This window comes from Diachasma alloeum, unplaced genomic scaffold (genome assembly GCF_001412515.2).
Source record: "Diachasma alloeum isolate Michigan unplaced genomic scaffold, Dall2.0 Dall_scaffold_00294, whole genome shotgun sequence".
NCBI lineage: Eukaryota > Metazoa > Arthropoda > Insecta > Hymenoptera > Braconidae > Diachasma > Diachasma alloeum.
The window spans coordinates 1,405,053-1,431,659 of NW_021680433.1; the positions used below are offsets into that span (position 1 = coordinate 1,405,053).

Sequence of the window (26,607 nt, forward strand, 5' to 3'; positions counted from 1 at the left end):
TGATTTTTGAGGAAAATGTCAGATGACTTTTTTGTAGGAAATTTCATTCTCTACAAAATTGTCTTATGACTTTTTCTTCTAAAATGAGTTATTACCGAGATAATTGAATAATTAACAATCAGAAATTTTGGTTTTGAATTTTACGTCCCATTTTTATTGTTCAATTATCTCAGAAATTTTTTATTTTTGAGGAAAATGTCACATGACTTTTTTGTAGGAAATTTCATTCTCTACAAAATTGTCTTATGACTTTTTCTTCTAAAATGACTCATTATCGAGATAATTGAATAATTAACAATCAGAAATTTTGATTTTGAATTTTGTCCCATTATTATTGTTTAATTATCTCAGAAATTATTGATTTTTGAGGAAAATGTCAGATCACTTTTTTGTAGGAAATTTAATTCTCTACAGAATTGTCTTATGACATTTTCTTCCAAAATCACTCGTTATCAAGATGATTAATAAATTAATAAACAAAAACTGGACTCGACTCAAATAAACCCGATCTAATTGTCATTCTCCAATTACCTCATTAACAATTCATTTTCTGAAAGAACCTCAGGCCATTAATTCTGCAGAAAATGAAATTCTCTCCAAAAATGTATTGAAATTTTCTCCCAAGTCTTTTTATTCCTAAAATATTCTCAAAAATCCATCGGCCCCATCCCTCGCTGAATCCCCTCGAATGCTCAACTAATACTTCGAATTAAATTAAATAAATCAACGAATCCACTCAGCATTCATGCAAAAATAGAGAGCAGACCCAAAAAATTTGAAACCCCCCATCTCTACCTAAAAAATCAGACAGAAAAGAATAAAAAAAGGTAGAAAAATCGCCAAAATCGACTGTAAAAAATCGAAATTAATGCAAAAATTTCCCCTGAACAGTCTACCATCTACAGATTACCATAAAGAGTGTCTGTTACAACGAGACATCGGCATCTCATCACACGAAAGCTACAGCAACTCGTAAGATCAATGAAATTGTCTCAGCGACTTCAATCATTTCATTAGAATATTCAGCATCATTTTAATTTCTTTAGTTATTAATATTAGTATCTTTTGCTCTATTTACTTGATCCTGAATGCATCCATGAGCTCGTTGACTGCGGCATTAGCGGCTGCCTGTGTCGCTGCCTGCGTCACCCTCTGTTGGATACCCCCTCGACTAAACAACAACCACGTAACAGGCTTTGAGGTTTTGCTCCAATTTTATATCGCAAAATCATCTATTTACAATTTTTTAGCCTCATTTTGACTCGTGCCATCAGATTACCAGGAAAATTTACGATATCAAACACTGGTCATAAACCCATTTTGCCCACATATTTCGGAAGATAGTTTATGAGAAGTGAAGACTGGATTTTTGGATTGATGAATGAGTTCATTAAATTGATTGAAAATTTATTTCATTTTTTTGTTATTTATAAAATAATAAAATTGATTAAAGGTGTTAAATTTTGGTTTTGGTGATTGAAGAAATTATTTACGATAATCTTGGAATCATTTAAGGTTTTTAAATAATTTTTTTCATCGAAAAGTCTCTATTGTTTCATAAAAATGCGATCATAAAATATAAATAATGAAAATTGATTGTAGTTTTTTTTTCAATGATTTTAATTGATTAAAATAGTTAAATTTTGGTTTTGTTGATTGAAAGAATTGTTTATGATGATCTTGGGATCATTTTAGGTTTTTAAATAATTTTTTTCATCGAAAAGTCTCTATTCTTTCATAGATATTCCATTATTTAAATAAAATTAATTAAAATCATTAAATTTTGGTTTTGTTGATTGAAGAAATTATTCATGATGATCTTGGGATCATTTAAGGTTTTTAAATAATTTTTTTCATCGACAAGTCTCTATTGTTTCATAAAAATTCGATCATAAAATATAAATAATGAAAATTAATTGTAGTTTTTTTTCAATGATTTTAATTGATTAAAATAGTTGAATTGTGGTTTTGTTGATTGAAGAAATTATTTATGATGATCTTGACATCATTTGAGGATTTTAAAATATTTTTTCTCATCGAGAAATCTCTGTTCTTTTATAAAAATTCAATTATTCAATAAAAAATTGATGAAGTTGCTATTGAAATCATGAAAATTAATTGTCAGTTTTTATTTTTTAATGATTTCAATTGTTTATTATGAACTTGGGATCATTCAAGGATTGTTAAATAATTTTTTTTTCATCGAGAAATGTCAATTTTTCCATAAAAATTTCGTTCTTCAATCACAATTGATTGTTACTTCATGAAAAAAATATGGAGATTCAATTTCCATTTTTATTGTTTAAAAAAATTGTTCAAAAATATTTTTTGATGATTGAAAAATTTTTCTAGATTTTTTCAGTTGAAAAATCTCTATTCTTTCATGAAAATTCGATTATTTTGTTGAATTTGATGAACTTTCTATTGAAAAAATGTATAAAAATCAATTCTCAATTTTCATTGTTTTATGTAATTGTTTAAAAGTATTTTCTGGCGATTTACAATTGTATCATCATTTTTATTTGTTGAAGAATCTAAAGTTTTTAATGAAGACCGAATTTTTAGAAGAAAATCGCGAATTTTTGCAATATTTTTTGTTATTATTGCAACTGGATTTTAATGTATTCTTTCTTGTGTGAAATTAATAATAATTTTCAGTTTCAGAGACATCAAATGCGTTTATGACCTTCATTTTTAACCAGAAAATTTCCTAGACATCTAATTAACAAGACGTCACTAATTAATTTTCAAAAATAATTTCTCAAGTTCGTTAATCAATTCTTCCGATTTTTTCACTAATTTCCGATATTTTCCTCTTTGTTTATTACTTTTTCATGGTGTTTATGAGCTACTATGCAGGCACCGACATTTGGAACTATCAACACCCGAAAATAACAATAACAATATCTATTGATTTTCTAAATTTTCAAAATCAATTTTTTCTTTTTTTTTAGTTTCAGGATTAAATTTCTGAAGCGTAAGAACCGACCAGTTAGCGATATTCAAAGCCTTTTTTCGTGTCATGCTGTTAGTAAATAACAATCTCATTCGTTCATAATTTTAAATCAACAATTTTTTCGTTCATTCTGATCCAATAATTATTCTTACATTACAATAGGCTCAGGGAGACAGCAGTCGAAAGCAGAGATTCGTAAATAGAAAAATAAATAAAATATGTGAGATTTTTCAATTGTTCTGCACTAATTAACCACCATCTTTCACTAATTGAAATATCTCTGCAACGATTTTACGAAAAAAAAAGAACAAAAAAGCGAGTTAATAAAGCAGAATAATTGAATTCATAGTTCATTTAATCAATCAATTAATTAATTGATTGATTAATTAATGCGATTGTTCCGTAGGACCCTCTGAGTTTCCTAATTCAACTAAAAAATATGGAAAGACTGATCTTTTCTATCAAATTTAATGACAAACAAAACAATTCTCCACAAAAGTTGGAAAAAGAAATAAAGAACGAAAAGTCGATAATATGATTAAAAAACAGACAAATGAAGCAGAAACTTTGAGAATGAATATAAATAAAGACACCATTAATTAACAATGATCTTTTACTAATATAAATATCTCTCCAACGATTTTACGAAAAAAGAGAACAAAAAAGCGAGTAAATAAAGCAGAATAATTGAATTCATAGTTCATTTAATCAATTAATTAACTAATTGATTGATTAATTAATGCGATTGTTCGGTAGGACCCTCTGAGTTTCCTAAATTCAACTAAAAAATATGGAAAGACTGATCTTTTCTGTCAAATTTAGTGACAAACAAAACAATTGTCCACAAAAGTTGAAAAAAAGAAATTAAAGAACGAGAAGTCGATAAAATTAATAAAAGACGGACAAATGAATCAGAAATTCGGACAATGAATATGAATAAAGACAAATTTATCGACCCGAAGGAGGAAAAAGCGAACAATTACAATTGTTTATTCGTAAACTCTTCAAATAATCTCATTTATCAATTTTTCTCTAGTTACAGACTAAAACGTTGACTAGATTAATGCAACAGGTTAATGTATACTGATTAGTAGATAAAGGACGTGTTAGTGCGGAGACTTATTGTCGGCGCCTGCAATAGAAAGTGAAGTTAGCATCCATAAGCCAAATGCCACGCAATTAACACATTTTGCAGTGGTCAAGGGGTAAAAGGGTGGATTATCTTGAGAGGGGGTGAATCTACTGAAAAATGTAACACGACATTTTTTGTGGGGAATTTAATTTTCTACAAAAAAGATGTTGTGACATTTTCTCGGTGAGGGGCTCATTGCGGAGAACTTGATCATGATTTGACATTTTTCTGCCTCGAAAGGATTTTTTTGTTTTAAAAAATTATTTTAAAAAATTTTAAAATTTTCCTCTAATTCAATGTATTCCACTCATTAATTTCATAATTATCTCAATCAGAATTTCCTCAAAATATCCAAATACTTCTTTCACCCCTTAATTGACACATTGCCGGTAGTCAAGGGGTAAAAGGGCGGATAGCTTGAGAGGGGGTGGATCTACTGAAAAATGTGACACGACATTTTTTGTGGGGAATTTAATTTTCTACAAAAAAGATGCTGTGACATTTTCTCGGTGAGGGGCTCATTGCGGAGATAATTGAATAATTGATTGAGAAGAACTTGATCATGATTTGACATTTTTCTGCCTCGAAAGTATTCTTTTGTCTAAAAAAATAATTTTAAAAAATTTCTCTAAATCCATTAATTACTGATATAACTCCCCAATTAACATGTGAAAAATTCAACATCAATAAATAATAATTTCAGTCTATTCTGTTCATTAATTCCATGATTATCTCAATATAAATTCCCTCAAAATATCCAAAGGCTCCTTTCACCCCTTCCATACTTCATAAAATCGTTCAATAATCACGAGAGATGGAGGAAAAACCCAAAGCACAGTGTTAAAATGAAAACAGATCACGAAAACCGAGAGTTTCCCTAACAAACGAGGGGAAACTCACCGAAAATGAAGGAAATTCCACAACTTCTCAACGAAAAAAAAAACCGTCTTCTCCATTTTCGCAGTGAAAATACAACAGAAAACCAAATGATTGAATAAACCAATTTGTACTTACGATGGAATGAGGGGAGGTGGAAGGCCAGGGGTTCCACGTACTGAAGGTGGAGCACCAGGTCCAGGTCTGTTTGGAATAGCTGGGGCTGGCCTGCCACCAGCTGGCACTGGAGGTGGTGCACGACCACCTGTGGGCACTGGTGGCTGCTGCACTCCTCTTCTGGGGCCACCAGGCGACGGTGGAGACAGTCTAAAACATCAGAATTCATCTATTAATCCTCCACAATTCAAATTTTCAAGTTAATTTTAAACGTCTTTCAATTTAGTAAAGCTTCTTCTGGTGCTTTTAAGCTTCTCTGGCTGTTCTCGTGGGGTTACTACGAAGCTGCAGGGGAGTACATGAGGTTCATTGGTGTTAATCAAAAATTTTTCACTAATTTTTGAGGTTTTTTCACTGGGAATTCGTTGGTTTTAATTGGGACGAGCTTGAAAAATTATGAAATTTTTCGACATTATTTAGGGGGGGGGGGGGCTTCAGGCGGAATTTTTTGTGGGACATTTTTTGTCAGGAATTTTATAAGCTACAAAAAAGATCTGGCGGTATTTTTTATAAATTTATTCGTCAAAGAGATAATTGACAATTAATGAAAGGAGTTTTTATTTTGAGCAAATTTCGAAATTTTAGTTTTTAATTAGGGATATATCTCGGTGATGAGTTGATTTACAGAAAAACGTCACAAAATATTTTTTGTGATGAATTTTATAAGCTACAAAAAAGGTCTAGAGGTATTTTCTCTAAATTCACTCGTTAACGAGATAATCGACAATTAATCAAATTTTTTTTATTCCAGTCAAATGCGAAATTTCGTTTTTATATAGGATTCAACTCAACAAACACTGGTTTATGGAAAAATATCAAGTTTCAAAGAGAATTCAATTTTTAAAAATGTCGATTCGCCTTTAAAATTGCTTGTTAACAAGATAATTAGTAATTAATGAAAAGTATTCTTACATTAGTTAAATATCTAATTTCTACTGTTAATTCGAAATTTGAAACTGAAACTCCCTCAAACAGAATTAGTTAAGAATTTTCGATTAATCACTGGTGAAGATTATAATTGCTTGGTATTACAGTCTATGGGAATTGTTTAACCAAAAAAAAACTATGAGCCATCTTACCCATAACTGTGGCAATTGATGTTCGATAGTATTCAGCAATGACACATAATAAAACAGCACGGAATAGTAAATAAATTGTTGAATAACGAAATAATCATTATTTATGCAATTTTGTCATCAAATTCGTCAGTCAAAAATCGAAATTTCTCATGGTAAAAAGTCTCGAAGACATGAATGAGAGAATTACATCGATTTTTATTTTTCAATTTTTTTAAACTCTTCTAATAATTTTTTGTTATGATTTTTCACGAAGAAAATTTAATAATTCAAATTTTTCAATTTCAAATTGATTTTTTATTTTTATAATTTAAATTTAATAATTTTCTTCGTGAAAAATCATGAAAAAAAGTTATTGGAAGGGTTAAAAAATAGAATTTGATGACAAAATTAGAATTTTTATTAATTACGACGGATTTACACACACCTGGGGTTTTCACCCGACGCGAGCCAGTCATTTTTCACTGGTGGTGGTACTGGAGTGCTCACCGTAGCCATTGAAACATCTCCAATGATTCGAAGGGCCTCTTTGCAGGCGTGATACATTCGCAGCATCTCCTCTCGCTTCTGGGCTTCCTCTGGTGATTCTTCCATCATCGAGGACTGTAAAAAATAAGTGGACAATTGCATTTTTTTAATAAATGAGTATAGTTCCTGCTGCTAATAAATTAGCAATGCGTTTTCGTATGGTTTCTTTTTTGTTAATTCTTATTTCACTATTCTCTTCTTCTATTTTTTCATGTCATAGCATTATCATCAATTGAAATGTCATCAAAATTTTGCGTATTATTTCATTCTGTCAAATAATTCTACATTCAGACCCTCTCAAGACTCGAATTCGTTTTCAGTCCGGGATTAATCAAGGTTTAATCAGTGTATAATCGGGATTTAATCAGGGTTTATTCAGGATTTAGCCAGAGTTTAACCCAGGTTCTGTCAGAAGTTAGTCGAGATCATGAATCAATATGAATAAGTATTCAACATAATAGACTGCTACCTGAGTTTAATAGAGATAGAGATTTTTATATAAAAAGCTCATGACGGTATTGTGTAACTTGATAAGCAATGATGCTGTTCTCACCATTTTTCAACTTGATTAAGAAGCCACTGATATATACTTTTCAAGCCCTGATTTAATTGCTATTACTGATGATTCTTTCAGTAATCATGAAAAAACCCATTTTCTCTTTCAAATCGCATAAACAATGTGCTGTAACTCAACAACCAATTGTGCGACCCCCATCATATTCTGATAGAATCAAGAGGGTATTGTTATCAACTTTTTGAGCCACGACTAATTCAATTTTGATGACAATTTTTTGAGTGATCGTTCAAAAATCAATTTTTGGTAAAACATCAATTTTTTCGAATCTGTATGAAAAATTGAATTTTAATTGGTGTCAATAAATAGAGCTTATTAGACTCTATATTCATGAAGAAATTCATAAAATTCGATTGATCCCATTTAAGAAAATTTCGGACTTTTTAGTCCATATTTAGTAACCCCAACACAAAAAATTGGAAACATTAAGACCCGGACGTACTATCTTTCGAATGTTACCTGGATTTTTTTATCTTTCGTAATCCAAAATTATCAATTGAGTGGTACATCATGTAGAAATTCCCAAAAATTATGATAGAATGATAAAAAAAAAAATAGAAAAAATTCTGAACTTTTTCAAAGAGCGTTTTTAATTGAGATTCAGAATGAGCTGAAAAAAGTGGAAATTACTGATATCTGATTCGCTGTGATAAATTATCTATTAGCTGTCATTTTCCATGGTGGATAACAAAACACTAACTCCTCATGGGAAGTGACAGCTAGGTATCTCAATTTTCAAAACAGTGGTATGTAGCCATCTGCCATTTTTATGTGATAAAAGTGTGATTAAAAAATTCTCCAAAATATTACAAATTTTATCAAAGAGCCTTTTCCGTAATAAATATCTCTGTGCAGTGTGGGAAAAGATTTACGAAATCAGTCTTCCCCCTGCATGATATTGGGTGACAGGCCGCCCCATTTGTCACCGTAAATCAGATACATTTTTCAATTTCTTGTTATTCAACTTATTCTGAATATAAATTAAAAATGCTCTTTGAAAAAATTGAGAATATTTCTACTTTTTTTTGATTATTCATTCATAATTTTTCAAAACTTCTGCATGATGCAGGTCTCAATTGACAATTTCAGATGGCGAAAGATGAAAAAAAACGTCGAGATAACGTTCAAAAGATAGTACACCCGGGCCTCAATTTGAGAAATTACAAAGCTTCCAGTCGAAAGAAAAAATAATAAATCCTCTTACTTGGTCCCCACTGGCATACAAATGAGCCAACAGCTCTCCATTGATAAACTCCTTCGCATTATTGATGATCAGATGCATAATAGTCTTTGGAACGAGATCTCTAGTCGTTTTCGTGACAATTTTCATGTACGAGTCGACCAAGTTCCTGATGGTCTCGACCTGTCGCTCGAGCTGCGGATCCATCGAGGACTGGCCCTCGGATCCCCCCTAAAACGACGATCCAACAAATCCATTAGTCCCAAACAACCAACGACTCCAGATTTAAATAAAAATGCAAAAACAATTTGTTTGTGTTCGCAATCTGGGTTAAAAAAAACTGTAAAAAATCCTTGTGTCGTGGGCGTGCGTGTTTCTTCTCACTAAATTAATTCTTGTGAGTGTTTTTCTACTTTTTTTTAAACTACAAACCTCGTATCCTTCCTTCAGGTGATTTATTTATCAAACAAAAACAGAGGAAAATTTGGTGAATATTTGGGGGAAAACGATTCCTAATTTAAAGAAATAATAAAAATTCCCAGTTAATTGATTATTTCATTATTCATAACTGCTCTTGTTAATTATTCAAATGTAAAATTCACACTGTTAGGAATAATTCACACGCCTGACAACTCACCCGAAGTTTATCGTCCTAAAATGTGAGGAAATAAAGATGAAATAGTGAAATAAAAACAGTTTGAAAAATCAATTAATGAACGAAATAAACATCTCAAACATGTGAATGATGAATAAAGACTGACGAAACGAGTCAACAATTGAATTTAAGTGGAGAAAATACGAATGGAGACGAAGATATTATAATTCGATGGAAATTCCTGAAGTGATTTTTTTTGCTACTGCTAATCAATTATTATTTTACCTCGCCTTCTCCGTTGGCTTGTTCGGTGGACTTCTCGGGGTAGACGCCAGCCCTGAGGAAGGACGCCTTCCACGAGTCGACATCATCCTGGGTCTCGCAACTCAACTCGAGTTGTTTATAATCCTTGTAAACATTTCGTCCCTCGGGATTGAAGAGAGCAAACAAGTGGCGACGAGACATGAAGCCTTGCTCAAGGTCACGGAGCTTCAGTCCGTCCAGTGGAAGCATGTACTTCTTCTCACGTTCCTGGGTGCAAAGAAATTTAATTAAAGAATTGTTCAATTAAAAAAGAAATATTCAATTAGGAATTCATTTGGAGAATTTTTGTTATCGTAAAAATTCAGGGAATTGGAACTGAAACTTTTTTAAAAATGTAGGTGTTGTTGAGCCCTATCCATCGTCGTTAATTAAAATTTAATTCATCGATTAATTTTTTAATTTTCGAATTTTTTCGAAAATCGGTTGTCCCACGTTAACTAAAAAAAATGTTCTAAATTGATTGAATGATGCCTTAAAAAATTTGTTTGGATGTCCTTTCGACCGAGTTTGAAGATGAAGGCCATAATAGTTATTTTGATTAATTTGAAAATTTCCAAAAATTTTGAATTTTTTGAAAATCACAATTCCGGGGATATCTTTGAATATCATACTTCAAATGAATTGAGGCATAGCTTGAAATGTTTGTTTTAATGCCATTAAGTCCCAGTTAGAAGATGATTACGATAGCTATATTGGTTAATTTGATTTTTATAATGATTGTTGAAAATTTCGAATTTTTCATGAATTTCCCTGAAAGTGAGCTTTCTGATGGTTTCTTCAAATGTGATGTTTTAAATTCATTCAAGTATGTATAAATAACATTTTTCTATTAACATTTTATCGAAGGGCTGAGGGGAGAGATAGAACCGTAAAAAAGACAATCGGTTGTATATAATAAAGGGATGATAGGAATAATGATGATGATAACATTCAACAAAGTTGAAAATCTGACAAAATTAGTTAAAAAGAAATCTCATTCAATTTAATAAAATGAAATAATTAATGAATTATACATGCTAGACGAAAATAATGTACAAAATAACCATTTGGAAGCACATTGCTAATTTATTATCAAAAATAACTATACTATGTGCAATACAAGAGCAATTTTCCACTTGTTTTATGTTAAAAATCCAGGGAAATGCGTTTTTTCAGGCATCACAATTTCAAAGATACGAAATAATTTCAAAACAGCAAAATGTGCAATAATGAACAATCCCTGATAATTCACCTCTTCATCCTTGAACCAGGAAATGCTCTCAGACGTGAGAACAAACCAATAGTCCCTGGAGCCTCCCTTCATGATTCCAAGATTATGAATGCACATGTAGCCCTTCCTGATGACCTGATTACCAAGTGTGTGTCTTCCAGCCTTGACAGCATTTTCAGACGACTGCTGAGCACTGCAACATAAACAATTTCATCACTTCAACCACAAAAGTACAATCTAAATACCCTAAAAAAATCAAATAGAGCCTTCACAATGCATACAACTTATTTTCAATAATAAAAAATGTTGGAAATTTTTTTTGTTGAACAACAATTAAATGCAGAAAAAGCAAACAAATGCCCTAGGCAACAGTGGCTAAGTCAGTTCTACGCAACACGCAATAATCAGCATCTTTTTCTCCTTTTTTTTTGTTACGAAAAAATCACTTTTATAATTTTTTCAAAAATTCATTTATCATGATTTTATTGATTAATGTGAGATGTACGTGAGCCTGATGACAATGATGCGATTTTATTGGATGAAAGTAGCATAACAGCATACAAAAAAATAATGAGAAGGAAATTAAATATTTAACGATGCAAGAGAAAGATAAATCAATGAAAAAATTAATTAATAATGAAAGAAAAAATGTAGGAATATTAATTTTGCAATCAATTCAATTGAAAAGATAAGTGGTTCAGATTTTTTTAAAGGATATTCCAAGCTCTAGGGGCAAAATGGGGATATTTCATATATTTTTTTGTTTAACGAGGAAAAATAAATTTAAAATGCCCAGAAAATGATGCCTGAAATATCAGTAATTTGCCTGTGGATACTAAAAAAGGTGAAAAATTGATCAAAACCCCGCCTGACGTAACTATCAATGCTCACAAGGGTCATACCTCGCGAGGGTCGAATGTCACAAGGGTCATAACTCGCAAGGGTCAAACGACCGTGTACAGGCAGGACAATCTCAAGGGTCAACTGGGAGAGGCAAGGAGGACACGAGTCAAACGGGAGAGCTTTCTGATATATTTCGCTCGATATATGATCGTTTGACCCTTGCGATTTTCCTGCCAGCTTCTCCTGGTTGAGCCCCATGATCATTGGACGCTTGTGATTGTCCTGTTTGCCTCTCCTGGTTGACCCCTCTGGTCGTTTGACCCTTGAGATTGGCCTGGCTGCCTCTGTTGTTTGACCCTTGCAACGTTTGATCCTTGCGAGGCAAAATGAGAGAGCCTTCTATCTACTTCGCTTCATTTATGATAGTTCGACCCTTCGACGTATAGATGGTAAAAAACGGTAAATAATTTATCAAAAACCCCCTGACGTAACTATCAATGCTCACGAGGGTCAAACGTCACAAGGGTCATACCTCGGGAGAGTCAAACGTCATCAGGGTCATATCTTCCGAGGATCAAACGTGGCAAGGATCATAACTCGCAAGTATCAGACCACAGAGTACAGGTAGGGCAACCTCAAGGGTCAACTGGGAGAGGTAAGGAGGACACGGGTCAAACGGGAGAGCTTTCTGATATATTTCGCTCGATATATGATCGTTTGACCCTTGCGATTTTCCTGCCTGCTTCTCTTGGTCGAGCCTCATGATCATTGGACTCTTGAGATTGGCTTGTCTGCCTCTGTTGTTTGACCCTTGCGAGGTATGACCCTTGCAGCGTTTGACCTTTGCGAGGCAAAATGAGAGAGCCTTCTAACTATTTTGCTTCATTTATGATAGTTCGACCCTTCGACGTATGGATGGCAAAAAACGGTAAACAATTTATCAAAAACCCCCTGACGTAACTATTAATGCTCATGAGGGTCATACCTTGCGAGGGTCAAACGCCACAAGGGTCATACCTCGGGAGAGTCAAACGTCATCAGGGTCATATCTTTCGAGGATCAAACGTCGCAAGGATCATAACTCGCAAGGGTCAAATTACAGAACACAGGTAGGACAATCTCAAAGGTCTGCTGGGAGAGGCAAGGAGGACACGGGTCGAACGGGAGAGCCTATATATGATCATTTACGTAGATTACGTGGTAGTGACGGACCGGAGTTGTTATGCAATTCAAGGTCATCTGGGCTTTTTAAATTCATAATTTTTTAATCATTAAAAAAAGCTTCGAAAGTTTCACCTCAAACTTAAATATAATTTCCAATGAATTATTGAATAGTAGAAATATTTAAAAAATCATGAAATATCCCCCCCGCCCTATTCATCACTCCCACCCCCTCTTCCCCCGCAATCCCCAAAAAACCTAGAAAAAATCTAAATGAACGCACTCAACTTCTCCTAAATTTCATCACAAAATTTTCTGATAAAAAAACGAGATAATTAATTCATTTAATTAAATAAACGAACTCGTGGTGATGTTCATTGATGTTCTTACCTTGAATTATAGATACTGGCCGCCGCGCTGCCGATATAATTACATAAATAAATGTTTATATTTGGTGAAATATAACAGTTTTTTTTTGAAAAATGAAAAATCAAGAAGATTAAGTAATAATCTTCCTCAAACTTTAATAAAAGAAAACGAAAGTACTCTGGTGAGAGGCAAAAAGCGTTGGAAAGTGATAAACAATTCAATGAAATTAAGAAATAAATAGTGTACGATAAATTATTAAATTGCGGGTTAATGATTCATCTAGTTATGAAGGTCCTTGAATGATACAAAGATGTCATTAGATGATCTTTCATCAGTTGATAGAATTATCTATTCAATAGTCAAGTCTGACTGGAAAGTCATTGTTAACTACTGAGGATGCCAAATACTTCTGTTGTATGTTTTTTTTTCCATTCGTATTATTTTTTTTTATTCGCTATGTGCAAATTAACTATTAGCTGTGGGTTTTTGTGAAGCAATTACTCAAGCGTGTGCTGTAGAATTTTTAAGAAGGTGCGACATTTTGCAGTTTTTGGACTGAGAAAAAATTATTTTTCATTTATTCATAATTCAGGATTTTTTGGTTTTTTTTTGGTTGAGGGTCAAATGGTCGTAAGGGTCAATCGACCCTTAAGAATGTTGAGGGTCAAATGAGCCCTTGATGACGTGTAGGATTAGAGATCAAATGATTCTTCCTGTTCACTTTGTTTCAACTTGTTTGACCCTTAAGAGCATTTGACCCTGGACTCCACATGTTTTTGAGAGCCGCTTGACCCTCAAAACCATTTGAGCCTGCAACAAGGGGCAAAGTACAACACCCAGAAAAACGACGACTTAAGACAATTTAGGAAACTTTTTCAGTTTTCGGTTGAGGGTCAAATGGTTTTAAGGGTCAAACGACCCTTGAAAACACGTACGGTTAAGAGTCAAATGACCCTTAAGGGCGCTTGGAGTTGACGGGCAAACGATCGTAAGGGTCAAACGACCCTTGAAAACACGTAAGGTTAAGAGTCAAATGACCCTTAAGGGCACTTGGAATTGAGGGTCAAATAGTCGTAAGGGTCAAACGACCCTTGAAAACACGTAAGGTTAAGAGTCAAATGACCCTTAAGGGCACTTGGAATTGAGGGTCAAATAGTCGTAAGGGTCAAACGACCCTTGAAAACACGTAAGGTTAAGAGTCAAATGACCCTTAAGGGCACTTGGAATTGAGGGTCAAATAGTCGTAAGGGTCAAACGACCCTTGAAAACACGTAAGGTTAAGAGTCAAATGACCCGTAAGGGCGCTTGGAGTTAAGGGTCAAATGACCCATGAAAACACGTAAGGTTAAGAGTCAAATGACCCTTAAGGGTGCTTGGAGTTGAGGGACAAACGATCGTACGGGTCAAACGACCCTTGAAAACACATACGGTTAAGAGTCAAATGACCCTTAAGGGCGCTTGGAGTTGAGGGGCTGACGATCGTAAGGGTCAAACGACCCGTGACAACACGTAAGGTTAAGAATCAAATGACCCTTAAGGGCGCTTGGAATTGAGGGTCAAATAGTCGTAAGGGTCAAACGACCCTTGAAAACACCTAGAATTACGGGTCAAATGACCCGTAAGGGCGCTCGGAGTTAAGGGTCAAATGACCCAGAAAACACGTAAGGTTAAGAGTCAAATGACTGATGACCGATGACTCCTGACCAAATGATGCGATTAGGATAAGTCGGCTCATTTTAAAGCCTGAAAAAACACCTTTAAAATGGAAAAAAAATTTGAATTTCACTCTGTCGTTGAGCTATTAAGAATCAACGATTATTCGTTCAATCCTGCTCTCCTCTATTTTATTTCCTGGTGATTCAGTTTTCCCTACTTTCCCCTATTGATTATGTAATTATCTCGAAAACGTCACAGAACATTTTTTCACGAAGAATTAATGTTCCTAGAAAAAACTTCTGACATTTTCCCCAAAATAAAAAATTCCAAACAATTCTTCATAATTTTTTCTCAGTCAAGGGGTGAATGTGATGCTCAATCCAACTCTAATTGATAATTAAATCGTTTCATTTTGTGCAAATAACTAAATGCCATTCAAAATAAAGGTACAGAGTGCATCTATAATAAAGTGATTGACATTTAACAGGCTCCGAAGGTGATAAATAACCGGAAGAATTTAAATAGCCAGTACAGAAATAATTCAAGGTGGTTTCAAGTACTCTGCACAATAGCATAGTTCGCCTAACTACCTCGTTATGTATATTTTTTTAATTCTCTTCAATAACTCATCAATTTAATGAACAAACGAAAATTTTTGTAAACAAGTGGATTGATTCAGAGGTAATGAATATTTGCTTACTTGGCGAAACCAATGAAGTCCTCGTGATTGGTGTTCATGTAGGCAAGTTCGCAGTCCACTAGGAGAATCAATTGCTCTTTACATAATTGCTCACGTTGCCGTATGTAGGTGGTTATTATTCGCTCGGTTTCTTCCCTTAATCGAGGGTAACGTGACATCTGCAATTATAAATGAGTCAAGGAATATTAATTTGGGATGATTTACGTACTTGTCGATATTTTATGATTATTTGGGGAATTTCAACTGATTTTTGGAGAATTTCCCGATTTCAACCACTGGTGCTGAACCCATTTTGCCCTATTAATTTTAAAAATATTGGGACTTTTCGATTTTGAAGTGAAAAATGGATTTCTGGATTTATTCCATCAATCGGTGGGGCAATATGGGTTTAAAATCAGAGGTTGAGAACGCGAATTTTCCTGGAATGTTGATGGGGTCATTATCGACACCATAATGATGAAAAGATCCGAAAAAATTTGATTTTTAATGAAAAAAATCAACTTTTTCCACAATAAATTTCAGGAAATTTTTCGACTAATGAAATTAATTGAATCATATGATGAGAATTATTGAAAATTACTCACCCGATCTGTACAAATGCGTACGACATTGCTGAGTTCCTGCACAACAAGATCCGTACACTTGAGACTGGGTTCCTTCAGTCTGTTTATTTGTTTTTTAACAATGGCCTCGAAAGCCATGTCAGGAGTGAAGAGTCCCACCCTGATACCTAAATAAATCAACAAACGTTGCGTTAGTAATTTAAAAAAATTATTCAGGCATTTTTGAAGGTCATCCCGACGTACCATGGATATTTCTAATGGCAAATGCAATCTCTCTACGTAGCTCCTTCTCATCAAACTCCATTTTGACAATTTCAAAGGGGAATCTCTCATGAAACAATCGATTTATCTTAGCACCACCACTCAGCTCATTGGTATTGATCTGGGCTGAGCCAGAGCCCTCGATAGTCCTCTCGAAGTCTGACTGGAGCTGTTGAATCATCCTGGAGGAAAGTGACAAGACAATTTCATTAGAATTTCTATTTTAATTTTAAAAATGATTGCAAAAAGGGATGAGTTCGAATTTTTGGGCAATTTATTTCGTAAATATATCGAGAACTAAAAGTGTGAGAAGAAAATTTCAAGAGACATTTTTTTCGAGAATTTAATGAGCTACAAAAAAGGTTCAGAGATATTTTCTTCTAAACCCACTCCTTCTCGAGATATTTAGAAAATAATTTTTTTTTAAATTCACACTTCTATAAAACCATTTAATTAGTCCTCAACTGTTTAATTATCTCGTAAAAAATTGGTTTCAAATGTCAGGAACATTTTCTTGTGAACAATTAAACTCCCAATAAACAAACCCCCAGACATTTCCTTTTAATCTACTACATTAATTTAGAACTCATCTCATTTCACATCACTGACGACTTGATAATAAAGAGCATCGAGCCTTGCTATCTCTATTCACCACAAACGAAAAAAAAATCTAATAATACCGTTCCACCTATAAAACACCAGCTAATATCTTTAAAAAGCTGAAACACCGACGTTTTAATTGCACGAGGAATAAAACCTAAATTAGAATTTTATTCATTATTCAAGTGTTTGATTGTCATCACCAAATAATCGATATTCGGTGGGTTATTGGGGCACTCTGGTCATGCGAAGGAGGTGAGAATAATAATCAATAAAACGAAGGGGAGGAGAGATATTAATCAGGACGAACGCAAGTGCAAGTTAAATACCTACAGAAACATTCGAATTGATCTGAAAAAAATAAAAATTATGGTTTTGTGAATGAGATGACAAGACTCTGGCTCATGAAGTATCTTATTTCAATGAATTTTTTCGTACTTCCAATAATTGATGAATAATAAAGGCGAAAATTTCATAACTTTGTAGCGAAAAGAAAACTTTAAAAAATTAAGAAAATTGGATTTCGCAAATATCTCAAAAATTAATGGATTAAAAAAAAATAGATTGAACAGATTTTTTGTAAAAAAATGAAGCAAAAAAATTTAATAAAAAATATTACTTCTAAAGATATATACGAAATAATCTGATGGTTTAAATGTTGTTGAATTTAGTTAATTGAATCGATTAAATTAATCAATCACATTGGATTAAATTAATTGATCATTAATTTACTGCAAATATCTAAAAAAATAATAGATTTAAAAAAAATATTGCAGATATTTTTTCGTGAAAAATTGAAAGAAAAAATTTTAAAGGAAAAATCATCAATTTTAGAGATATTTATAACATAATGCGATTATTTAAATATTGTTGAATTAATTAAATTGATTCAGTTAAGCAATCAATAAATTAGTCAATTACATTAGATAAAATTAATTGTTTATTAATTTACTGCAAATATCTAAAAAAATAATGGATTTAAAAAAAATATGGAAGATATTTTTGGTAAAAAATTGGAAAAAAAAATTTTTTTTAAGGAAAAATGATCAGTTTTCGAGATATTTACAAAATAATTCAATAACAATCATTGATTAAATTGATGAATCAATAAATTAGACAATTGCATTGGATTAAACTAATTGTTTATTAACTTACTGCAGCATAGCTTTTGTCTTGATGGCTGGATCATCAGGCCTGAAGTGTTTGTACTGCTCGACATCCTTCTCAAGAGCCAACTGTTGCTTCTGGAGGCGATCCCTGAGGGCTGGAAGGGTGTCCCTTATGTGATTCGTCAGCTGTTGGTTGAGGACACGTTGTAAATACGGTGTGCCAAGTCTGTCAGCCAAGTGTCGATAGGATGGATGACTGAAAATTACGAAAAAAAAGTTGTATTAAAATCCAAACAGAACTAATAATAAATTATGCAAAAATTAAATCGTGAAACTAAAAACGTGGGATTCAGTCACTTTTATACTCGACCATTTATCTCGTGCACTAATCACTGTAGAAGAAAATGTGAGTAGGCGTTTTTGTTGGAAATTTTCTCAGCTACAAAAAATGTCTTATGGTGTTTTTCTCTAAAACTACTCGTTATGGAGATAATTCTACTTTTTCAAAATGTATTTCAGGAGTTTTCTATTAATAGAAAAAAAAGGGTTTTAATGCGGCATTTGTCTAGAAGAAATTTAGAAGAAAATGTATAATAACGTTCTCGTCGTAATGTACAATTGATAATGGATAACCGAGTGATGAAATCATCGGAATGAAATTCGATCCACTTGTGTTGATTAAGAAATTAGGGCAGAAGGCCATCAGACGTTTTTGTAGAAAATTAAATTTCCGAAGAAAAATTTCTAACATTTTTCCCAGAATCAGCCCCTTCAAATCGCCCACTAATTAAAAAAAAAAAAAAAAAATAGAATTAAAAATAATCTGTCACAATTGTAACTAGAAGAATTAACAAAATAAATTCGTTTCAAATGTTTTATCTCTCAATTAATAGTTCATACCCCATTGTGAATTAATATTTGAATAGAAAACAGTAATCAAAAATTTAAAAAAGCAAAACTAAATAAAAAAGTTGGAGAATTCTACATTAACAAAAAATTTAACAATTAATTAGTTTAAGGCCCGGCTCTACTATCTTTCGAATGTTATCTCAATGTTTTTTTCCATCTTTCGTCATCTGAAATTGTCAATTGAGTCCTGCATCATGCAGAAGTTTTGAAAAATTATGAATGAATAATTAAAAAAAAGTAGAAAAAATTCTTAATTTTTTCAAAGAGCATTGTTAATTTATATTCAGAATAAGTTGAATAACAAGAAATTGAAAAATGTATCTGATTTATGATGACAAATGGAGGCCTGTCACCCAATGTCATGCAGGGGGACTACTGATTTCGTAAATCTTTTCCCACACTGCACAGAGACATTTATTACGGAAAAGGCTCTTTGAAAAAAGTTGTAATATTTTGGAGAATTTTTTAATCACACTTTTATCACGTAAAAATGGCAGATGACTACATACCACTGTTTTGAAAATTGAGATACCTAGCTGTCACTTCCCACGAGGAGTTAGTGTTTTGTTATCCACCATGGAAAATGACAGCTAATAGATAATTTCCCACAGCGAATCAGATATTAGTAATTTCCACTTTTTTCAACTCATTCTGAATCTCAATTAAAAACGCTCTTTGAAAGAGTTCAGAATTTTTTCTATTTTTTTTATCATTCTATCATAATTTTTGGGAATTTCTACATGATGTACCACTCAATTGACAATTTTGGATTACGAAAGGAAAAAAAAATCCAGATAGCATTCGAAAGATAGTACACCCGGGTCTTAATTATTAAAAAAAGTTTTTGTTCATTAAAAAATTATTATTTACCTGAGGAAGAACTTCCTCTCAGCTGCCAGAGCATTCTTAATATCCTTTCGTCCCTCAATGTCTTTCTGACTTCTATTGACGACTCCAATGTACCCCCGACGCAAAGGTAGAAATTTGTTCTCCAAAATGTCCCTCGCATCAGTTCCCTCATCCATAAGATCCAGTTTGGTGATGACACCAATGGTTCTGACCCCTGAAAAAATTCGAAATAATATTAAACAAGTGGAGAATTGCTTTTGCCTTCATATAATATAACTATTTTTGTTAATAAATTAGCAAATGGTTCCGAATGCCCATTTTGCACATAATTTTCTTCATCACATATCATTTATCGTTTGATATTATTCTGCTCAATTGAATTACCTTTCTTCTTTAATCAATTGTGCCAGATTTCAACAATTTTTTTTTTTAATTCTAAATTTCTAAAAATTGATATATGAATTGAATTTTAATTAATGGCGATGGAAACGGCTCAACAACACCTACATTCGAAAACGATTAAATTTGCTGATTCAATAGCAACAATTGCATATTTGGCCTTTTTGGATAATTAATTGAAATGAGGCGAAAAATCAAAAACAATATTACTAAAGTAATGATTGATGCCGATTTATGATTACTACTATCGCCATCATCTTCGAACTCGGTCAAAGGGACATCGAGACAATTTTTCAAAGGCCTCATTCAATAAATTCCGAGCATTTTTTTTAGTTTTCATGGGACAACACATTTTTTTAAAAATTCTAAAATTCTAAAAATTGATATATGAATTGAATTTTGATTAATGGCGATGGAAACGGCCATAATCAAATCAAATCAACCAAATCAAATTATTATTTAATAATTAATTGAAATGAGGCGAAAAATCAAAAACTTAAATGTTGAAACCCTCAGGATGACGCCCCTTACCCTCTGGATCCACCTCCTTGGCAAGTTTGAGTGCATCGCTATTGGCTAAATCAGTATTAGCAGGTGTGACAGCTAGAATGAGACAATTCTCCTTCTTGATGAACTGAAATATCATTCCCTTGATCTGCGCCTCGATGTCCACTGGCTGGTCACCGACTGGCACTTTGGTGAGACCAGGCAAGTCAATCAGGGTTAAATTCAGCACGTTTGGTGAGTATACTCTCAGGTTTATGGGAATGTTTGATATTCCCTTGTTGCTGCCGGTTATTCTGTCTGTTTCTGCCTCGATCTCTCGACGAACCTCGTCAAAGTCCACGAATTTCTTACCTTTGCAGTGAAGAAATTCCGCATGTTCTGTTGGAGAATCGAATTATTAAAATAAATTCCCAAAAGATATTTTCTTAAAAACGATTTTTTAATTTAATAAATTCAGTTTTTTCTTCTAATTTCGTTGTTTTTTTCTGCATATTCTGTTGGAAAATTAAATTGTAGTAATGAATTTAAAAGAAATTATCTTTGTTTTGTTATGTTTGTAAAAATATTTTAGAATTGCATAAAATAATTTTTTTTCCTAATTTCGTTCTTTTGTTGTTGAATGCACAGCGCAATTGGGATTTTGATATCATTTGGAGGTCAACGATCGAGAGTGATTTCAGGAACGCTATCTTGGTTATCAGGAAATTTATCAGAGGCTATTGTGTGACAGGATGTGAGACAATCCAAGAGGAAGAGTGATTTTATTTTTTAATGAAATGATGAGGTTTTTTTCATTTTTTTTTTTATAAAAAAATTAACAAGTGGTTTTAAGACATGTCTCGTGGGAAATTTAGTCCTCCACAAGAATATTCTTTGACATTTTCTGATACATCTAATCATTACCGAGGAAATTTAATTGATTCAAGAGTTATCAATCATGTTTTTCCTAAATAATAATAACTGTTTTGTTAATTAAGTCATTATCTTTTTTTTTTCTTTTATTTAAGCGCAAAACCTACAGATTTATACAGCTGTCAATAGAAAAAAAAAAATTAATAAATAAAAAAAAAAGTCGTTATCTCCATAATGACTGGGTCTACAGAAAAATGTTATAAAACATTTTTTGTAGCGAATCCAATTTCCGACAAAAAATGTTCTTTGACATTTTATCGTAAAAGCATTCGTTACTGGGATAATTAACTAATTAACTATCATGTTTGTCCTAAACAAGACGTATTTTATTAATTAGGGATTTATCTCGATAATGGGTAGGTCTAGAGGAAAATGTCATAAAACAATTTTTGTTGGAAATTGAATTCTCTACAAAAAATGGTTTCTAACATTTTATCGTAAAACCCCTCGTTCTCGATTAATTGCGTATTTAGGCCGACGCGGTTTCGAATTGCTCGATTTATTGATAAATTTAACGTTTCAATTGATTAATGTAGTTTTCGCTTACCAGTCATGCTATTGATGAGCTGCAGAATGAGTGGCCTTCTCGTGACAATGCCCGATCCTCTCGGCAGGAAATCCCTGGAAGAAAACGAAACAAAAGATGAATTTACATAATCGAGGAAATGACCGACGTTGACATCGAGTTAAGGAGTTGTTTAATTGAGTAAGACGTGGGAGATGGAGCACGAGGGGTCACCGATGGTACCACGAACGAAACAATTGATTGAGGCAATGAAACGTCTCCAGTGAATTAAACAAATTAAGTAAAATGTCTGGGTGAAGAACTTCGTATAATTGCAGAATAGACATCTCTTTGACTCTAGCCCGGCTGCACCAAGCACATTTAAGAAAATCCTCAGTTAAGTATCGGAATGAATAAAAATAATTTAAGGCCCGGGTAGATTATCTTTTGAACGTGATCTTGGTTGTTTTTTTTTTATTTTGATAATTTGAAATGATCTCCAACTTCTATTCAGTTTTACATGGCCGTGGAGTCGCCAAAAATTATGAGTGCAATATCAAAAAAACGTTGAAAAAAGCTGCAAAAGGCAAAAACATTTTCAAAGAGCGTTTTTTTTAAATATTGGGAAATAAACTCAATAGGGAGGAAATTGCAAATTAATAATTTGATGTATTTCATGGCTGTCAGATCGTTAGTTACCATGATAAATTGTTAAAACGCTCTTTGAGAATGTTCAGTTTTTTTTCTAATTTTTTTATTTCTTTTTTTTTTATTTTTTATTTTTTTTTGTGTGATGTAAAGTCCAATGGAAATTGTGATATACTCTAGATTATGAAGATGGAAAAACAATCGAGATAACGCTCGAAAGATAATCCACTCGGGCCTTAAAGGTTGAGTGCTAGGATTAAATAATTTTTTAACTAGAGCTCTGAAGCTCAATTGTAAGTGTTAAAAAAAATCCTCGGTTGTCAATCATCTCAGTAACAATCGAAGAGATCTTTTTCGTGAAGAATCCCTTGACCTATAAAAAATCTGAGTTTTCCGTAAAAAATCCCCCGCAAAACCCTCAACTTTTTTTCGCTTTTCCGCTAACGAATTAAAATCCCCTCATTAATTTTTCAGCCGGGTGAATAATTGATCCTCACCGCCTAAAAATCAATCGTCTCCTCCGAAGCAAATCCACGTAAAAACCCTCACTAACTCTCCAATAAAACCGAATAAAATCATTATAAATTGTCAGTATTATTAATCTCCAGTCGTCGGCAGAGAATCTTCGTAGGATGAAAGAGAGATTAAATTAATAATCCTTCCTGAAAACTATCAAAGAAACAGAGATAGGCATAATCATAAATTACCATTACCATTAATTTTATAAATACTCAATCAAGTAATAGAACTTGACAATTTTCCATTATTAAATTAATCAATAATTAAATATTTGAATTCCGAATTATTTTACCAATCAATAATCGAATTCGGAAGAATGACGATTATTTGATAATCTCTAATATTTTTTGAAAATTTCCAATTGTTTATTTAATAGTTATTGAAAAAATTTAAATTCTCAATTATTTATTATTTTCTAAGTCCCAATGATAAACGAATGAATTCGGTTATTTGGGAAAATAATTCTCTTAATATTTCTGGAATAATGATTGATGCCGATCACTGCAAAGAAATCTTTTTTGTAAAGAATCGCCTATAACAAATCTGACCTTTCCCCAAAAACTCCACTCCAAAAATTCTCAACTCCTTCTTCTCTCCTCCCACGAATGGACCCCCCCCCCTATTAATTTCTCACCCCATAAATTATTGATCCTCTTCCTCTAAAAATCAATCTCCTCACGAAGAAAATCCACCTAGCAACCCTACCCAATTCTCCAATGAGACCCAATAAAAAATCATCAGTGTTATCAATCTCCAGCAGTGATCCCCATCAGTATTACATTTCTGCAATATTACAAGAATTTGCCCCTTACATTAATGAATGTTCAAAATATGCTGATCAAATTTTTCAAATAGTATAATATTAATGATCTGATTTTTTTCCCAAATTCCCTAAAAACTCCACTCCAAAAATCCTCAACTCCTTCTTCCCTCCCCCCTCATTTATTTCTCACCCCATAAATTATTGATCCTCACCCTCTAAAAATCAATCCCCTCTCGAGCAAAACCCACCTAAAAACCCTCACCAATTCTCCAATAAAATCCAATAAAAATCAGTATAAATCATGTCTCACCAATTTCCATTAAATATGAATAATAAAAAAATAAAATAAAATCTAAAAAAAAATTTAAAAAAAATATATGAAAAATAAAATCTAAAAGAAAAATAAAATAAAATCTGTCAATGGGATTAATTCACAGTTGAGTCCTAGGGTCAAACAGACCTGAAATTAACAACCCTTCCCACAAAAAAATATCCAGAAATCTTTTTTGTAAAGAACTCCCTGGCCTACAAAATTTTGATATTTCCCCAAAAACTTCACTCCAAAAATAAACTCCTTCTTTCCTCCCCTCGCAAATTAACCCCCGCATTTATTTTTCACCCTATAAATTATTGATTCTCAGCCTCTAAAAATCAATCCCCTCCCCAGCAAAAACCATCCAAAAACCCTCACAAATTTTCCAATAAAACCCAATAAAAATCAGTATAAATCATGTCTTATCAATTTCCGTTAAAAAATAAAATCTAAAAAAATCAAATAAAATCTGTCAATGGGATTAATTCACAGTTAAGTCCTAGGGTTACATAGACCTTAAATTAACAACCCTTCCCACAAAAAAATATCCAGAATTTTTTTTTGTAAAGAACTCCCTGACCTACAAAAAATTTGATATTTCCCCAAAAACTCCACTCCAAAAATCCTCAACTCCGTCCTCCCATCCCCCTCAAATTAACCCCTTATTTATTTCTCACCCTATAAATTATTGATCCTCATCCTCTAAAAATCAATCCCCTCCCGAGCAAAACCCCCCTAAAAACCCTCACCAAATCTCCAATAAAATCCAATAAAAAATCATGATAAATCATCAGTCTTATCAATCCCCAGTCATCGACATAAAATCTCCCAATGAGTCCATTTGACAGGCCACGAGTGGGCGCCCTGACGTCATCAAAAACCCGACAGTCGTCCCATTGTATTCCCAACCGAATCAAAACTTCGATAAGATAAAATCCCCTTGAATCCCCCCAAAAAAAATTGAACCTCAATCCAAATAAAAAAACTAAACAAAAATAAGATGAAAAAATTGCTGGACCCCAGACCCTCCCCTCCCCTAGGGCCCTCGCCACGCCTTCAAAAGAAAATAATAAAATCAACTAAAACCCCAAAAAACCCTCGAAATTTCCTCAAAAATTCGAAAAAAATCGCAGAAACAGTATGAAAAATGGAAAATACTGGGAAAAAAATGAAAAAAAATTCTAGTAACTCACTTTCCAACAAAGTTTTCCAGAACTGAGCTTTTCCCCGCACTTTGTCCACCGACAACAGCAATCTGTGGCAAATCAAGCTGCATGGACACCCCCAGCTGTGTGAATGCATCCTGAAGTTTATTAACAATTGGAATCAATTGCTCCATTCCCGTATTGCCAGCCATTTTTGACAAATTGTTAGGTGCACTTATCCACCCAAAAATAAACAAAAAATACAGCACAAAAGTTGAGAGAGATCACTCGGCTCACGCCGTTAACCCGCGATTTAACCCCCAAATTCCCAATTTATCTGTCGTTTTTGTTCTTCTTAATTTTTAATCGGTGATTTTTAAAACGACGTGAAAGCCTCTGTTTCACCGCACAAACTGCCAGTGATCATCACCCACCTCTACTACGTTTTTTTTTTCGCCCACCCTGTCCACCGCGCAACGCCTGATGAATCAAAATGGCGGATTAGGGCGGACTCGCACGAGCGATTGACCGAGCAAATTCAGGGATTCGGTGATTATTCTCCATTTTTTTCACTTTTTTCGGCTATTTTCTTAATTTTCGGGGGTTCTTGTCGATTGGTGGGGCCTGAGGGGATTGGGGTGGACCCCCGAGGGGTCTGAGTGGGACGTTTTGGCGGCTGAGGGGCGAGAGGGGGGTTATGATCGATAGTATAAGCGTGCGCAGAAGGGAGTGGATGACCTGTGACCCAGTTTTTGCGAGTCTGGAGAGGATAAAATCCATATCGGCAGGTTGGTAGTTGAGTTTTAGGGGTCAGGTTAGGGGGTGAGGGGTGCAGGGAGGAGGGTGAGGGGTTTGGGGGAAGTGATGAGGTTTTTTTAAAGGAGTTTTGGAGTTTTTGGCGGCGCGAGGAGGGCTTGGGGATGGAGGGGTAGGAGTTTTCGGATTTAGGGAGACTTGAATTGCGGGCGGGAAATGGGGTGTTAAGGGGGGGGGGGTATTGAGAGCACGGGAGAGGGTGGCATGTTAGTTTTGTTGTTTAAAATGATAGTATTTTTAGGAAATAAATTGTTGGCGTTTGATTCAACAAATATTAGTTGGGTTTTAGGGGTCAGGTCGGCGGAGGGGGGCGTTTGAGGGGTGCAGGGGGAAGAGATGAGGTTTTTTAAGGGGTTTTGGAGTTTTTGGGGGTCAGAAGGGGATTTGCGATGGCGGGGCAGGGATTTTAGGATTTAGGGAGACTTGAATTGC

The 26,607-nt window shown here is 33.5% G+C and overlaps 1 protein-coding gene across 11 annotated transcripts in view; it reads right to left on the bottom strand.

The window, feature by feature from the left end:
* LOC107039164 (dynamin) overlaps positions 1–25,825 on the bottom strand; it is a 36,078-nt gene extending 10,253 nt beyond the window's left edge. For 2 of the 11 annotated variants that reach the window (XR_001460949.1, XM_015258638.1), the window contains exons 1-17: positions 25,408–25,825; positions 22,014–22,087; positions 20,579–20,932; positions 19,670–19,862; positions 17,937–18,146; positions 16,164–16,363; positions 15,942–16,087; positions 15,358–15,515; positions 13,023–13,049; positions 10,650–10,821; positions 9,380–9,625; positions 9,137–9,151; positions 8,524–8,730; positions 6,645–6,820; positions 6,221–6,226; positions 5,103–5,291; positions 1,079–1,171 (exon numbers count right to left, since the gene is read on the bottom strand). Coding sequence is in view for 10 of the 11 variants with exons in the window: in XM_015258638.1 (XP_015114124.1) it covers positions 1,079–1,171; positions 5,103–5,291; positions 6,221–6,226; positions 6,645–6,820; positions 8,524–8,730; positions 9,137–9,151; positions 9,380–9,625; positions 10,650–10,821; positions 13,023–13,049; positions 15,358–15,515; positions 15,942–16,087; positions 16,164–16,363; positions 17,937–18,146; positions 19,670–19,862; positions 20,579–20,932; positions 22,014–22,087; positions 25,408–25,571 (2,630 nt within the window). In the remaining variant the exon portion in view is untranslated. Of the gene's footprint in view, positions 1–365; positions 1,172–2,499; positions 4,089–5,102; positions 5,292–6,220; positions 6,227–6,644; positions 6,821–8,523; positions 8,731–8,931; positions 8,944–9,136; positions 9,152–9,379; positions 9,626–10,649; positions 10,822–13,022; positions 13,050–15,357; positions 15,516–15,941; positions 16,088–16,163; positions 16,364–17,936; positions 18,147–19,669; positions 19,863–20,578; positions 20,933–22,013; positions 22,088–25,407 lie in introns of those variants that run through there. The other 9 variants (XM_015258639.1, XM_015258647.1, XM_015258643.1 and 6 more) reach the window with 9 other exon arrangements.
* Between the last annotated feature and the right edge of the window lie 782 nt (positions 25,826–26,607).